Source organism: Pleurodeles waltl, chromosome 7, assembly GCF_031143425.1.
Source record: "Pleurodeles waltl isolate 20211129_DDA chromosome 7, aPleWal1.hap1.20221129, whole genome shotgun sequence".
Classification (NCBI taxonomy): domain Eukaryota; kingdom Metazoa; phylum Chordata; class Amphibia; order Caudata; family Salamandridae; genus Pleurodeles; species Pleurodeles waltl.
Window position 1 is genome coordinate 134,258,706 of NC_090446.1, and position 14,713 is coordinate 134,273,418.

At 45.3% G+C, this 14,713-nt stretch overlaps 1 protein-coding gene across 1 annotated transcript in view; it reads left to right on the forward strand.

The window, feature by feature from the left end:
* Positions 1 to 991: 991 nt before the first annotated feature.
* Positions 992 to 14,713, forward strand: part of TTLL9 (tubulin tyrosine ligase like 9) — a 96,249-nt gene continuing 82,527 nt past the window's right edge. The window contains exon 1 of the mRNA XM_069243371.1: positions 992 to 1,283. Coding sequence (XP_069099472.1) covers positions 1,269 to 1,283 — 15 coding nt within the window. The 5' untranslated portion in view covers positions 992 to 1,268. The remainder of the gene's footprint in view (positions 1,284 to 14,713) is intronic.

Consider the following 14,713-nt stretch of genomic DNA (forward strand, 5'->3'; position numbering starts at 1 on the left):
TCTTCGGTCCATTCAAGAAGTTTGGTTCCAGAGAAGTTCGGATTGCACCAACTTTGGAGTTTGAGAACTTTTGATTTTGACTATTTGTGAAGGGACCTAACCAAAGAAAGAGGAAGTGACTTTAAAGGTCATGGCAATTATGGACAAGGGGTATGGGTGGTGATTGGACCATGTGATGTTGGGCTTATGCCTCATGGGACTTGTAGTTATTATTTTTCTGTAAAATGATTGGCTGCTGCTTGGAGTTAGTAAAGAAGGAGACAGCATAATCCTTGCCTCCGTGTCCTTAATAGAATTGAAAATTCTTGACGCGTAAGCTAGAATTTTTTTTATCCAGGTTGGTGCAGTGGAGGATAGTAACTTGTGTATGTTTAGCACTATGAGGTCCCAGTCTGTGACAGAAATCACTATAAAATATGCACAAATGTTTAAGATAAAGTGTTCCCAAAACAGGGAGTTTAGTAACACCCAAACTGTATTTAGTGCAATTTTTTGTATTATTGTATTTTAAAATAATACACTTCACTGCTCCGGTGGTAACTTCCTCGAAATAACTCTCAAAAGCTTCAAGTAATTCCGCCGATTACAGCCGAAGCCGGCTTCCAAGCACCCTTTACATTTGCAGATTAAACAAGGTGTGCAGATTTACATTTCTTTCCTGGAAGCAGGCTTGTTTAGCTGTCTGCCCCTCCCTCGGTTTCCCTGCACAGGATACGGCTGAACTGGGCACTGCGTTCGAATCTCCGTGTTCACATTCTGTGGTTCTGAGTAAAACCAAGAAAAAAAAAAGATGACAGTGACATTATGTTACTGACGTGCCTATGGTAAAGTGTTCTCCAATGCCTTTGGGTCGAATTCGCGTTTTATAAATGTAACTGTCAGAACAGCAGAACTATTCCATGATGGCGCCCAAGTAACGATTCCTAAACAACCTCCACTTACCGCCCTGCTCTCCATGACTACCATACTACCATTCCAAGATGGCCGCCACCTTCTTTTCCAAGATGGCGCCGAATCGTTGCAAACACATGAGCGCACCTCTGTGCTAATAATAATGAGAACGTTTGTCGTACGGGTGGCCGTGTTAGTGCTAAGGATGTCAAGGCTCAATGCAAAATGATTCTCTCCCACAGCCAGTGGTGATTTACCAGCCCGTCATGGAACCTGCGCTACTCACCCTCATGAGGTCATTTCTCGAGCGTCGGCGGTTGCTATGGTAACATTGACACACGATGTCTGTGAAACCATGAGAAGCCTAAAAGAGGGACATGTCCAAGAACCGGGTGAGAACTACAGTATTTTTCTTCACAGGGGAACACAAAATCCTATTCACCCAGATACATATTGTCCACTTGTGCCCAAAGCCCAGGCTGTGCTTCACAGCCTCCACGAGAAACACAACCACCCGTGACATTAAGTTCATCGTTCGAGAAACTGTCTCAGTTAAAAAATAGTACGACCACCTCAGCGGCCCAGGCCACCGCGCCCCACACTGTTCCCCAGATAGTACACGCTTGCTAAGATTCGAAGCCCTAGCAGGGAACAACCTCCAAGTTCACCGTTAAACACACCACCCTACACATGACGCTGTCCGGTTTCACTTAAATACTCTTCCAGTTCTCCACTCAAGAATCAGAGCCTCGTCAGAACATCATAATTCGTACATGAGAAACACCCAATAGGGACAGACTGCTTTAAATACTTTCTTTTTTGGAGCCTAAACGCCCCTTTTTCAACACATCCCCAACTCCACTGCTATCAAATTCCGGAGTGCGCATGCAGCTGGGATGGAGGGAGATGCAGTCTGAAGATGCAAGAAGTAGTATCGCATGTATAACGTTGCAGAAAGTAACACTACTTGTGGCACTGTCATGATGGCAGGTAGGAGGTATTCTATTGGAGTGGAACATCTATGTAGTGCGTCATTTCCTCGAATAGGCCTAAGAGCTTTTCAAGTTTTCATCTGTGCTAAAGTGATAGTGCATGTTTGGAAACGTGGTGGATGTACTGTGTCGTATGTGGGACATGTTGGTTGAGGTAAGAAGGTTCTAAAACAAGAACTAAACGTGGTGCACGTGTGTTGCGCTGTGTAACAACGCGTTTCGCATGCGCTTGCAGAGACCGCACGTGCTCATATAGTTGGGATCAAAAGACCACGTGCGGTCTTGCCCCGTTTATTTTACAGTCTCTGGCCAAAGGGTGGTGCAGACCCCTTCTGGTGTCACAGTAAAGTCCCAGCACCTAGACTGACCTCACATAGTTTGTTATATCCCTCCCCAACTTGGTTCTGAAAATCATGCAATTGCTCACAGAGCATACCTAGTCTTTGAGCCGCTGGTTCGGCTGTGGATTGGGCCGGAGACCTGTTCATCGAGGCAGGGGTATGCAGTCATCTTCTTACGTTGCAGGAGTCCTACTGGCCATGGGGGTGTCCCTAGATGGTTCAATTGCTGATCCCCGAGATTCATGACTACCGGTTTCGGAGTCCACTAGATGATCGTGCCAGGCATCATTGTCCTCCTCGTCAGTCTCTGGAGTGGTGCAGATCTTGCGGAACCAGAATATGTTTTTTACCACTCGTTTGGCTCCATTCTTGGATGTATCCATCGTGCCAGTCACAGATATGACTGTCCATGCACCTGGATCGAAGGGTGTCCTGAAGTTCCACCTTGGCCTTCTGTCCCAGATGATTACCTGGTCATCTGCAGTGTTTTGTAAAGGGTGCGAATGAAGCGCTCAGCTTCTCTGTTGGCACTGTTTGGTGATGCATCTGTGTCTGATCCCCAGAGATCCCAGCAGTTCTTTGAGCTCAACCCCTCGAAATGGGGGCTCATTGTCGGTCTTCACTTCTTCTGGGAGGCCAAACATTGTACCGGTGCCACATTTGCAAAGGCGGTTGACTCCACGACTTCCACAGTGGGATACTCTGAGTAGCTGTCTACTATTATAAGGGTCATCCTCCCGTCAGGGAAGCTGCCAGAATTGATGTCGATTTTGGACCAAGGCGCTCCTCACAGGGTCCTTCAGTTATGATGGGGGCTGGAGCTTCACTGTTGCTTGTCAGTTGATATTGCTTCACATATTCATCCACTATTTCGTCGAGAAGGGGGAACCACACCTTCTCCCACATCTGTGATTTCATCCTTGCAGTGCTTGGTGCCCTCTGTGTGCTACAGTGACAGTTCTTTGTTGGAGGCTGGCAGGAATCACCAGTCGGTGGCCTCTTAATACCAGGCCGTTGGGTGTGGTGCGTAGTTCGTTGTGGACTCTCCATTAGCCGCTCTCTTTCAGTTTCAGCCCAGTTGGTGGCATCTGTGAGGAATCCCTCCCACGATTCTCCTGAGAGTGCTGACTTCACCTTGCACAGGACAGTGTCATTGTCCATGGCTTCAGAGACCTCTTGTGGTGTAAGTGCTTTGGGGAAGGTGCTAGCTGTAGGAATTGGACATACCATTCCACTGCCTTACCGGCGTGTGTGGCCGCATCTTCTTGGTCTGGTGGGTGGAGTGGAGCGTCAAAAAGTCTGCCTGGTTCTTGGAACCAGGGTGGTATGTGACTTCCATCTGGTAATGCGGCAACTGAATACCCATCGTTATTTTCATGGAAGGGGTGTTTGTGCTGTGCCCTTGAAGAGTGGGACAAGCGGCTGATGGTCTGTGATTACCTTGTACAGTCTTCCACTTAGGTTGATGTGGAAATGCCCACTTGATTGCAAGGGCCTCCCGCTCTATCTGGGCGTATCGTCTCTTGGTGGCTTTCAGCGCCTTGCTCACGAATGCCAGCTTGGCCCACTTTCCAGGCTCGATCTCCTGGGTATATACGGCTCAGAGGCCAACAGAGCTTGCATCCATCACTAATTTGGTTTTCTTCTTGGGGTCGAAGTAGGCCATGGTGGTTTTGCTCAGGAGGGAATCTTTCAGGGCATCTTTGTGGTAGCTCCTTTCTTGTTGAGGGCTCGGAGCGGTTCTGCAATGATGGCAAAATTCGGTATGAATTGGCCACAGTATGTAGCCATTCCCGAGATACTGCATACTTAACTCACAATGGTCCGTGCAGAGGCTTGTTTGTTTGCTTGGGGTTTTGTGGGTCGACTTGGATCCCCTCTTGACCAAAGATGTATCTGAAGAATTCAACGGATGTTTGAAAAAACAAGCACCTCTCTGTGTGGAGGGTCAAGCCATAGTCTGAGAGGCGATGCAGCATGGTTTGGCGGTGTTGGCGATGAACTTTGACTGTGTTGGGAAAGATGTGAATGTCATCGCGGACGTTCATCACTCCAGGCAGGCCAGAAAGTGTTCCCTGGTTGGCATCGTGAAACATTTCAGCAGCCGAGGATATGCCAGAATTCAGTCTTTTATATCTCTGGAGTCTCAAATGAGTGAAGAACGTGGTGATGTATCTGCTCTCCTCTGCTAGGCACAACTGGTGGTATCCGGCATTTAGGTCTAGTTTTGAGAACCACTGGGAGCCGTTTAGGTCTGCGATGATGTCATCGATAGTTGGTGTTATATGCCGCTCCCATTTGATTCCTTAGTTGGGAAGATGCATATAGATGCACAGACGTATCTTCCCTGGTTGTTTGAGCTTTTCGACGATCACCATGGACGACACCCATGGCGTGGGTCCAGTCACCTTTTCTGTGACGCCCTGTTCTTCGAGCTTTTGCAGTTCCTCTTCCACTAATTAGCAATGTTGGAGGGGGACTCGTTGGTGTCGCAGGGCGGTGAGACGTACGGATTTGTCAATGTGTAGCAGGATTGGGGGGTGGGGGGCCTTCAGGCATCCTAGGCCGTGAACAGTTTAGGAACTGCTTTACCAGGTTGTTGACTTGATAAGATTTCACGCTGCTTGCGGATGAAACTAGCCCAAGATCTTCAGCCAGGTGGCTGCCAAGCATCTTGTCTGCTTCCTTGTCCACGATGTGGAAGGTGGTTTGTATTTTCTTGTCATCCGACTTGACTTACACTGTTATTTTCCCATGTAACGGTAGTGGTTTGTTATTGCCGTAGGTGAAGATTTTCGTATGGGATGGCGCCAGCTGGGGGCACAGTTGATTGCGTCGGTAATGCTGGATGCCCATGACATTGATGGAGGTGCCTGTGTCAATCAGTGCTTTGACGTGGGATGCTGCAATGTCAACCACACAAGTTGTTGGTCCCTTCAGTTCCTTTTTAGGTCATCGGTGAGGGGTATGAGAAATGTCTCCTCTTCATCTAGGGATGAGTCTCCATTCTCGGTCTGTCTGGTTTTGGTCAGGAGACCCTGGGGCTTCCACAGACATGTGTCTCATGGTTCTTGCAACTGGGTGTTTCCCTCTCATGCTTCCGGTTTTGGTGCTTCTGCAGCATACGGCTGCAAAGTGGTTCAGATTTCCACAGTTGGAGCACTGCCGGTTTTGAGCGGGCAGTCTTTTGGGGCGTGCTCCTCATATCCACAGTGTGTGCAATGTGTCCCTTGTCTGATTAGGGCCGTCGCCTGGGGTTTCCATTTGAGTTGTGACCCTAGCATGGCAGCCGTACGTTCCATCTTGACGATGGGAGTTTTTTCCAGTATTTGGGTTATTGTAGCTTCCATCTCCGTTGCCCGAGCCGCTGAGAGGTCAAGCGACCTTGCCATTATGAGGATATCCTCGAGGCTGATATTTGGTTGCCTTAGACTGAGCCCATGCAGTGTTTTGTTGCAACATCCTTGGATGATTTGGGCATGGATTTCTTTGGGCTGATCATCTGCCATGCAGGTACAGGCCACTTCTCTTAGTCGTGCATAGAATTGATCTATGGATACGTCTTCTCTTTGCAGTTCCTGGTGCAGTTTAAATCTCTCAAAATCAGGGTTGAGTTGTGGGTCAAAATCGGCATTGAGGGCCTTCACTGCTGCGTAATAGTCATCCACCTCGCCTGTGTTAGGAAGATGCTTGAACAGCTAATATATCTCACCACCACCAACATGAAACAATAATGACCATTCGACGGCCCCATTTCATTCTCTGCTGGCGATGAAGTAGTTCTGTAGTCTCCCAACCCATATTTTCCATTGTGGGGACACTGTTGTGTTTGAACAGGGTAGCGCTCCCACCATGGTGTGTTGCGCCTGGAGGGAGTGTCAGTGGGTTAGGGCTGCTTGCAAATACCGGCGGCAGATGCAGGGCCTCGGCTCCGACACAGGGGCTGGGTCGGAGTCACTGCGGGTTGGCAAAGAGACAGGACATGGTGGGCCCAGTGGAGATATTGAAGTAGCAGGGGCAGCGTGGGAAGAATACCCTCGTTGCCAGTGTAACTACCCGTACTGGGCCTGTAATGTGTGCTTCACACACGCTTGCAGAGACATAGATCACACGTGCTCATATAGCTGGGATCAAAAACCACATGCGGTCTTGCCACATTTATTTTATAGCCTCTGGTCAAAGGGTGGTGCAGTCCCCTTATGGTGTCACAGTAAACTCCCAGCAACTAGACCGGAATTGCACAGTTTGTTACACACCGCATATGAAAAAAGTGTTGTGGCGAGTGTGAGGGTATACACAGACGCATAAATATTCATATTCAGAATCCTGTTTTTATAACAATGGGAAGGAGTAGGAATGCTGTTAATGGCATAGCACAGTAAGTAAGGGTATCTAGAGCTGCCTATTTCTGGCTAGTACTAGGCGCGTGGATGCTGCTAGTAGGGGCCGATGTGAGCAGTGGCGATGCATTGATGCTGTCAGTGGGCAAGTGGCAATGCACTCCCCTTGGTAATGAAAACATTACCGGCAATCTTCGTTTGACGTGACTGCATCTTGCTGAACATAGAAATGTATTAATGCCAAACAATTACTTCATTGCTGAAACTAAAATAATAGTACCAAAATTCTTCTCTGTAGAGAGAGTTAAATCCAACCTATAACTATTAACAAAAGTGTGCAGCGACGAACATGTTGCTGCCCTATATATCCTGCAAAGAGAAGCTCCCCTGGCCTCTGCCAAAGTTTCATAAATGCATCTTGTAAATCTTCCTTGAATTTTCCCTGGCAGATCCATTTGAACAGACCAATATGCCTGGAGTATTGCCAATTAAAACCCACCTGCTGAGTGTAGGAGTAGAAACGTTTTCCCTTTATTAGCCATACCAAAAGAAACAGAAAAGTGAGATAGAAAATGTGTAAGAGTGTGTGAAGTTCAAAGAAACCAAGAGAGATCTACGAACATCCAAGGAGGATGGTTCACTGGGTTGTAGCTTTGAAGGAAAAAATGGGAGAACAATCTCTAATTACGTATGCCATTTTTTATTTATGTTTGGCACAAACTTGGTATCAGGTCTTGATACAACTCTGTCCGGGAAAAACCTCAGGTAGGGATGAGCGATAACTAAGGAACTCAATTCCCCTATTCTCCTCGCATAGATTACAGCTCTTAGAAAAACCACTTTAGCAGAAAGCCATGAAAACTTAGACAATTTCATTGTCTCAAAAGGAGCTTCTTGAAGACCCCTTAGCCAACTGAAATGTCCCAATTTGGAACAGGGCAAGAAACTATTGTCCGTCTGTCCCTAAATCTGTTAGGGAGTCTGATCACAAAAGTAGGCACTTGTTGTCATAGCATCAGAAGGTGATCAAAACGCTTTTATTGTCGACCTTTGGGCTGCCAAAATATCTGGGGCCAATCCTTTCATAAAAACCTCCTCTCAAGAAGTTGAGAATCTAAAAAGGATCAATGACATCAGGTTTTAGGAGTTTAGCAATACACCAAACTTGAAAGACTCTCCAATGCTTATTGTATGCCTATAAAGTGGAGTGTTTTTTGAGAATATTGAATATATCCCGCTCATTGATAGCGGGTGGTAAGACATCACTTCAAGTGGGTATCTGTTTTGTTTCAGGAGTGCCACTATAATGGCTTCTCCAGGGAAGGAGAGTAAAGCACCCATTTACCATGCAGCCTTATAAGCATTAGGTAGGGAAGGTGCAAGAATATGCTGATAAGTTGTGTGAAATTCAGGTGCGAGTCTCAACATCCCAGTGTCTTACCATCTACTACATTTTTGATGGCTGTTTTTATTTATTGAATTGAGAGGGGAGCATCTAATTGTTCTAATTGTACATGCATCAGATTCACCCAGTGTGCTGAGTGTAGATAGGCTTTCTGCTTTTCCACAGCGATAGTGACATTGAGTCTATATATAAAGAGTTATTATTTTAAGTTGAATCTGTCTACCAGCATTCCATTCGTCATCCGCACTTCTTTTGTGGGGTGGTCTCTTTCTGTCCTACCCAGTCAAGTGTGAACACACCCAACTTTAACACTTTTACTGTTTTTCTCAAATATTCTCTATAATTGTGTTTCTTAATACTGCACTGTAGTGTGTCGTTTTTTCTGCTGGTGATCCTTGACTCTTTGTTCAGCTACTTACTTTTTCGCCAGTACTCTAATTTCTGCTTAGAGTTTTGCGGCTTCCCTGTTTTGGACATTAGTAACCCTGTGTGTCATTTATAACAGTGGCATAACGAAACTAGAGGGGGCCTCCTGCAAAGTACATCAAGGGGCCCCATCCTTAGTCACTCATGACTCTCATTCTAAGGGACTGTGCTAAGGCCCCCCCCGGAGCTCTCCCCACCCCCGCACTGCGGGGGCTGCAGGGGCCTTTGTTATGCTACTGATTCATAAGCAGGTCTCCCTCACACAAACCTTATATGCCTCCCATTCTGTTAGCACACTGTTCATAGTTGTTGTGTTTTCAGTAAATATTATTGTACTGTTGTCCCTAGATTTTCTATCATCTGACATCATCAAGGAGGGCTACTAGTTGATACTCCCACTGCAGGAGTAATTCTGCCCGTTGATCAAAAGGGGGTTATTTTCTGATGCAGTTTTAAATATGCATTCTGCAATTAGCACGTGGGCCCTTAATTCCTTAGAGTGTAAAACATGTGTGTTTGAAAGTGGAGCGTTGTCGTATGAGAATAGAATTATTCCAGCCCTGCCAAGTACCACACATCAGGCGTTAGATTAATGTATTTTAATATGGTGAGCTGCATCACCGCATTAAAATGCATCGTCACGCATTTTTAGCATCTTGACCACCTGCAGGCGCTGAGCCTGTGTGAACTAAGCAAGAATATAGTGCTTTCATCTCGATAAGTTGCTGCCACCTGTTGGATGTATGGTGTAGTACATAAGCGAAGGCTTTGTGAAAGTCTTGAAAAGTCATTTTGTGTCTGTCATTTACAATTAAATTCCTCTATTGGTGTAAGTTGAATTTTATGTCTGGCAAAGAACCCAGAATTTTCTGTAGTATAGATTGAAAGTCTGCGTCATTTTTATTTGCTTTTTGAGCACTGCTTCACTGTGCTTCCTCCAAACTTGGCTTAGACTTAAATTGTGTCTCTTAAATGAATCATAAGTCTGCTTTAATTTTGTTCTTGCTCCCTGGGTTGACTGGAACAGGGTTCTTCGGCTTTAACGTATACCTTCCTTGTTTCCTAATTATCCCTCTATTTTCAAGTTATACAAAAAATCCCATCTCTTTCTATAGATAAGAGGTAATAAATAGAGAATATTTGCCTGAAACACCAATCTACCTGTAAAGTTTGTGTTTTTAGGGCTAATTGTCTGTTTGTCTGTCAATATTTTTATTGTTAGTAACTTATTTCTAACTCGCCTTCTTTGAATTAATTATTGAACCTCCCTGAACGAGTCCATTTTAACATTTATGTACGGTTGATATGTTTTCCAGCACCACTCTTGCCCCACTGTGTCCTGTGGTATCTCATGGCCCAACAGAGCAGGCACTGAGGTGCCCTTCATTTCTGGTGCCTTGGCAGCAGTTTTATGATCTTTTTAGAGTTTCTCTTTACTCAAATGGGTGGAATTTCTGATATTTATGTTTCCCTGGTCTTCCTTTCTTGATTTTGCTTGTGAGAAAGTGTCACTCATAGTCGTTGAATGTCACTCATATTTACACTAAAATTATGAGAATATCACACATAAGCATTCTGAAACCGTGGCAACTATGAGAATGAATAATTTCTCCACCCCAGGTGCGTAGTCCGCCACCTATCTGTGAGACCCTAGTTGTTATGCCAGTTGTCAAGCCTCGCTGGCATTCAAGTGGCTGCTGTTCCTGGCAGAGATGGGTGTGATCTGTTCAATACAAAGAGGAAGTTTCTCCCACTAGCGATTCCTATCCCCCATTGTGAGAGTATTTGTTGAGTATGCATCACTAGGGTTGATACTATAGGCCTAATTACGAGTGTGGCGGTCCTCGGACCACAGTACAGAACAGTAGCTCAGATTAAGACCACCGTGAAGCGGAAGATATATGAGGACAGTGGTGTCACTGTACATTCTGAGTCTCCGAAGAAGCCACAGAAGAAGTCTCATATGCTGGCTTCGTCAGGAGGACCAGCCGTCATTACAGTCCCCACAGCTCAGGTGTCACTGAGTGGTGCCATGCCAGAGCGGTCGTCAGGCACTGTTAAAAAACAGAAAACATCAGGTACTGCTTTTAAACCATTTTCTGGAGGGTTTGGAAGGTATAAACTGAGTAAAGTTCCAGCAAGTAGAAGAGTGCACTGTGTTATAAGGTCTTCCTTTTGGGCTCCCTATTACTTTGGGGAGGAGGGTCCTTCCTTTGCTGGCAGTCCTGATTAGAAAGGAGCACGGTGCAGTGGGGTTATTGGTGGATGGAAGGGTTGCTTGCATGACTCTGGAAGAACTGTGTGACTAACAGTGTTGCTGTTTTTTAGTTCTGGGGAATTGCAGCACCAATGGCTGACAGTCCTGTGAATGGAAATTGATGTGTTTGCACAAATGTTTTGGGTGGCAGTGCTTTGATTGGATTTTCTGGAGTACTAACATTGTCTGGCACATGTGGCTAGGCTGGTGTAGGCGTGGGTGTTTGGTGCCCAGAAATGCTTAGGAGGCAGTTGGGATGAGGCGTGAGAAATTTTTAAGAGTAACAGTGTCTGGACAGGCAGTGCTGGGTTGAGTGATGAGTTTGGCTGGTGGTGACCAAAATGAAATAGTTGTGATGAACATAGCAATCCTGGGGAATGAAAGGGCTGTTGTAGTTGCTTTTACAGGTTTGCAAGTGCAGAAAGGGCTTAAAATGCAGCTGTACCATAGCAAGTACTGCAGCATGTAACATGGTGTGCACAGTATTACAGATGCCCATGACTGAGCGTGTGTCAGCACAGGGAGTGGGAATGGGTGGGTATCAATTCTAGTAGGCCTTGAACTGTTTGCATAAGGGACATCTACTGCTCCTACCCATAGTTGCAGGATTAGGGTCTAAAACGTCTGTAGAACAGAAGGCCCAAATGTCTAATTGAGACCTTAGCTTTGTCAACCCTTTGCTGAAAGATCCACCTAGGGATGTCTAGGTGCACTAGATGCATAAGCTGTGCCTTCGAAAGAGAGGGAGCTTTTAAGTCCCTTTGTACGACAAAGGCCTATTCCAAAACTCTTGCCCCAATTAATATGCCCCTAAGGCACCAAATAATGACAGTAAAGCTAGTGTTAGACTTTTAAAACCTCCAGTATTTGCAAACCTCCAGTATTTGCCACACCCACTTCTTGGGGACAAAAATGAACCTCGCCCAAAGCCCGTAGAAAATGAACATGCTAGCTCTTATGTACCGCAGACTTCAGTTGCTCTCTGAAAATTGCAGATAAGTGCTCTGCTTTAATCATGCTAGAGGCTTGCCCATGCTTCTTAAATCTAGTTACATGCCAATGTTTTTAATCATTTACATGTCCCAAAGCTGGTTATTGGTTTATTCTGTGACAAACATCTCCACTTAATGAGAGCTTTGCTGCCAGTCCATTCCAGGCTGCGGCTAGTATCTGTACATTTAGCTTGCTCATCCTTCTTGTCTTTGGTGTCTCAACTACGTCCATCTCACCTTGTTTGCAGCATAAATTGTAACTTGACATCTTTCCTCATTTGGTCTGTGAAATTACACAAGTCTTGCCCAATAGTTGATATCCAGTGAACCGGTGCTTACGTTCTTTAATATGAGCGGTTGAAAGGATTATTTATTAATTCTTGAAGAGGTTCCAGGTTCTACAAGTTTTTGTTGCAAGATACTTTTTTTTAGAGTGTGGAGTTGATAATTTTTCTAGTTGTAGATTTCATTTGCATGCTGTATTTTGGGTGAATATAGGTATCTCGCCTCCAGGTGCAAATGGACAGCCCAGCATTCCTCAAATGTCCTCTTTGGCAGCTAATGACCCTTGCATGTTTCTGGAAATATTTAGGGCCTCACCTAGAATGTTCTTGAGGTATTGGAGCAAGCCTAAAACTTAGATGTGTTCAGGATTCACGACTGGTTTGTATTCTTGGGCCATTTTTTATGGGTTAGCGCAAAACGCTCTGTCCCCTGCTGTAATCTCTTTGGGCTTCTAACCACGCCCAGGTCACGTCAGTCACTTTGATTGGTTCGCAGGCTTGCCTTTTAGAATATGCTTGCTTTCATTGGCGAAAGGCATGCATGCGTCATAGGTTTCACTGTGAGCGAACTTTTATTTCCCTTTGTGTGTCTGCTCTGCGCTGATGGCGGCCGCCGGTTTGCTTACGTGAAACTTTTACCTTTCAGTTCATATAGCAAGAAAAGTCCAGTTGTGTGAAACTGTTTTACTTAAAATTTTCAATTTATGTGGCAAGAAGGGTCTGGTTGGGAGTTTGCAATGCTAGTAGCTATGGCTCGAGCAAGCGCGAGACCCATTGTATTGCAAATGCTTGTCTTCTGTGGCTCCTATCTTAAATGATTCCAGTAATTCAGTCCTGTTTTTTTAAGTCAGTGATTCTTAAACTGTGGGCCGTGGACCCCTAAGGGTCTTCAAAGCCTACTCTAGGGGTCTGTGACAGATTAAAAAAATGTAATAATATTAAAATGAATAAAGTATCTGTAACGAATGAAGGCAAATTGAAAATATAACTCTATATTTCATTGTGAATTAAACAAAATATTTAAATATTTGAACATTTGTTTGGTGTACTGTGAAATCTCTTGTGTTAAAAAAAATATATATATCTTAAAAGGGGCATAGAACTTGCCCAGTACTTACCTGAACTTACCATTTGTTGATTCCAATGTCACTCTAATTTACATGCTTCTTATTGGCCCGGCATGTTACCTTTTTTCACTTCCCGCTTTGCCATCCATGCTGTGGCGGGGAGCTTAGCACAAGTACAGCTTCTGGTCACTGGCTACTGGCCAGTGTCCTTCCGTTATTTGCTCACTTTGAAACTGTTTTTTTGTATCATTTCTGAACAAACACTCTATACGAGTGCATCTGCTGGCTGTGTTATCTCCTCCCAACTTGTTTTATATTTGCATCTGCAGGCCGTCCTTCTCTGGTGCTTTCCTCACATGGTTGCAAATCACCCTCCCCACTCTCTTTACCAACACAAATGCATAATTACACTCATTGTTAAATGGAAGAGGCTCAAGGCAGAGATTCAAGCCCCACTAGCATGGTATGTGATAAGAATATCGAGCAATGTCTGGCTAGCACACTCTACTTGCATTTTATAGTTCAGTGATTCATTTGTCTGCAATGTCAGGAACAGCAGAGAGGCACTTTGTCTTGCCCTCTCCTGTTCTATAGGGTCTTGCAGCCTCCCTTCCCTGGTCCCACCTTGTTGCTATGCCCCTTCTTGCTGTTCCCCTCTCCTGCTGTTCCCCTCCCTCAGTGTTTATTACCTGAGCCGTGCATGTTTGTTTACTTCATTGCTCCACCACCCTGTGTTAACCCCTTAGCTGCTGGGCCTTTTATTGGCTATTTGGGGTAGTTCACTCTTAGGCTTTCATAACGTTTTGTCCAAATAAGCTATCCGCTCCAAATTTGCGTCCTTTTTTTTTTTCAACATCCTAAGGATTCTAAAGGTACCCAGAGTTTATGGGTTTCCCTGGAGGAGACCAAGAAATTAGCCATATTACAACTAAAAGGTTTTTTTTTCCCATAAAAATGGGAAAAAAGGGCTGCAGAAGAAAGTGTATGTATATATATATATATATATATATATATATATATATATATATATATATATATATTCAATGGCATGTGTGGCTGCAGGTGCACATGCTGTGCGCATCCTGCTGTCTGGTGTTGGGCTCGGGGTGTTGCAGGTTGTTTTTCTTTGGGGAGGTCTTTTCGAGTCGCGGGACCGGGGGACTCCTCCCTTTTCGGCTCCGTTGCGCATGGGCGTCGACGCCATCTTGGATTGTTTTTTTTCCGCCATCGGGTTCGGACGTGTTCCTTTTCGCTCCGTGTTTCGGGTCGGAAAGTTAGTTAGAATCTCGGAAAAATCGTCGGTATTGTTTGCGTTCGGTATCAGGTTAGTTACAACAGATCGACACCGACTTTGGAAGAGCTCCGGAGGTCCTTCGGGTTTTTTTTCGATCCCCCGTTGGGGCCTGGTCGGCCCGGCCACGTGTCTCTTCAAGGCTGATGGAACGGACCCCATTCCGCTTCTGCCTAAAATGCCATAACAAGTATCCATATACAGATCAGCATCTGGTCTGTAACTTGTGTTTGTCGCCGGAACACAAGGAAGATACTTGTGAAGCCTGTCAAGCGTTTCGGTCCAGGAAGACACTAAGAGACTGAAGAGCAAGGAGACTGCAAATGGCGTCGGCGCCGACAGGACAAGAGCGTTTTGAGGAGGAGGAAGAAACATTCTCCATCCAGGAATCAGACTCGGATGAGATCGATCCTGAAGAAACGCCGAA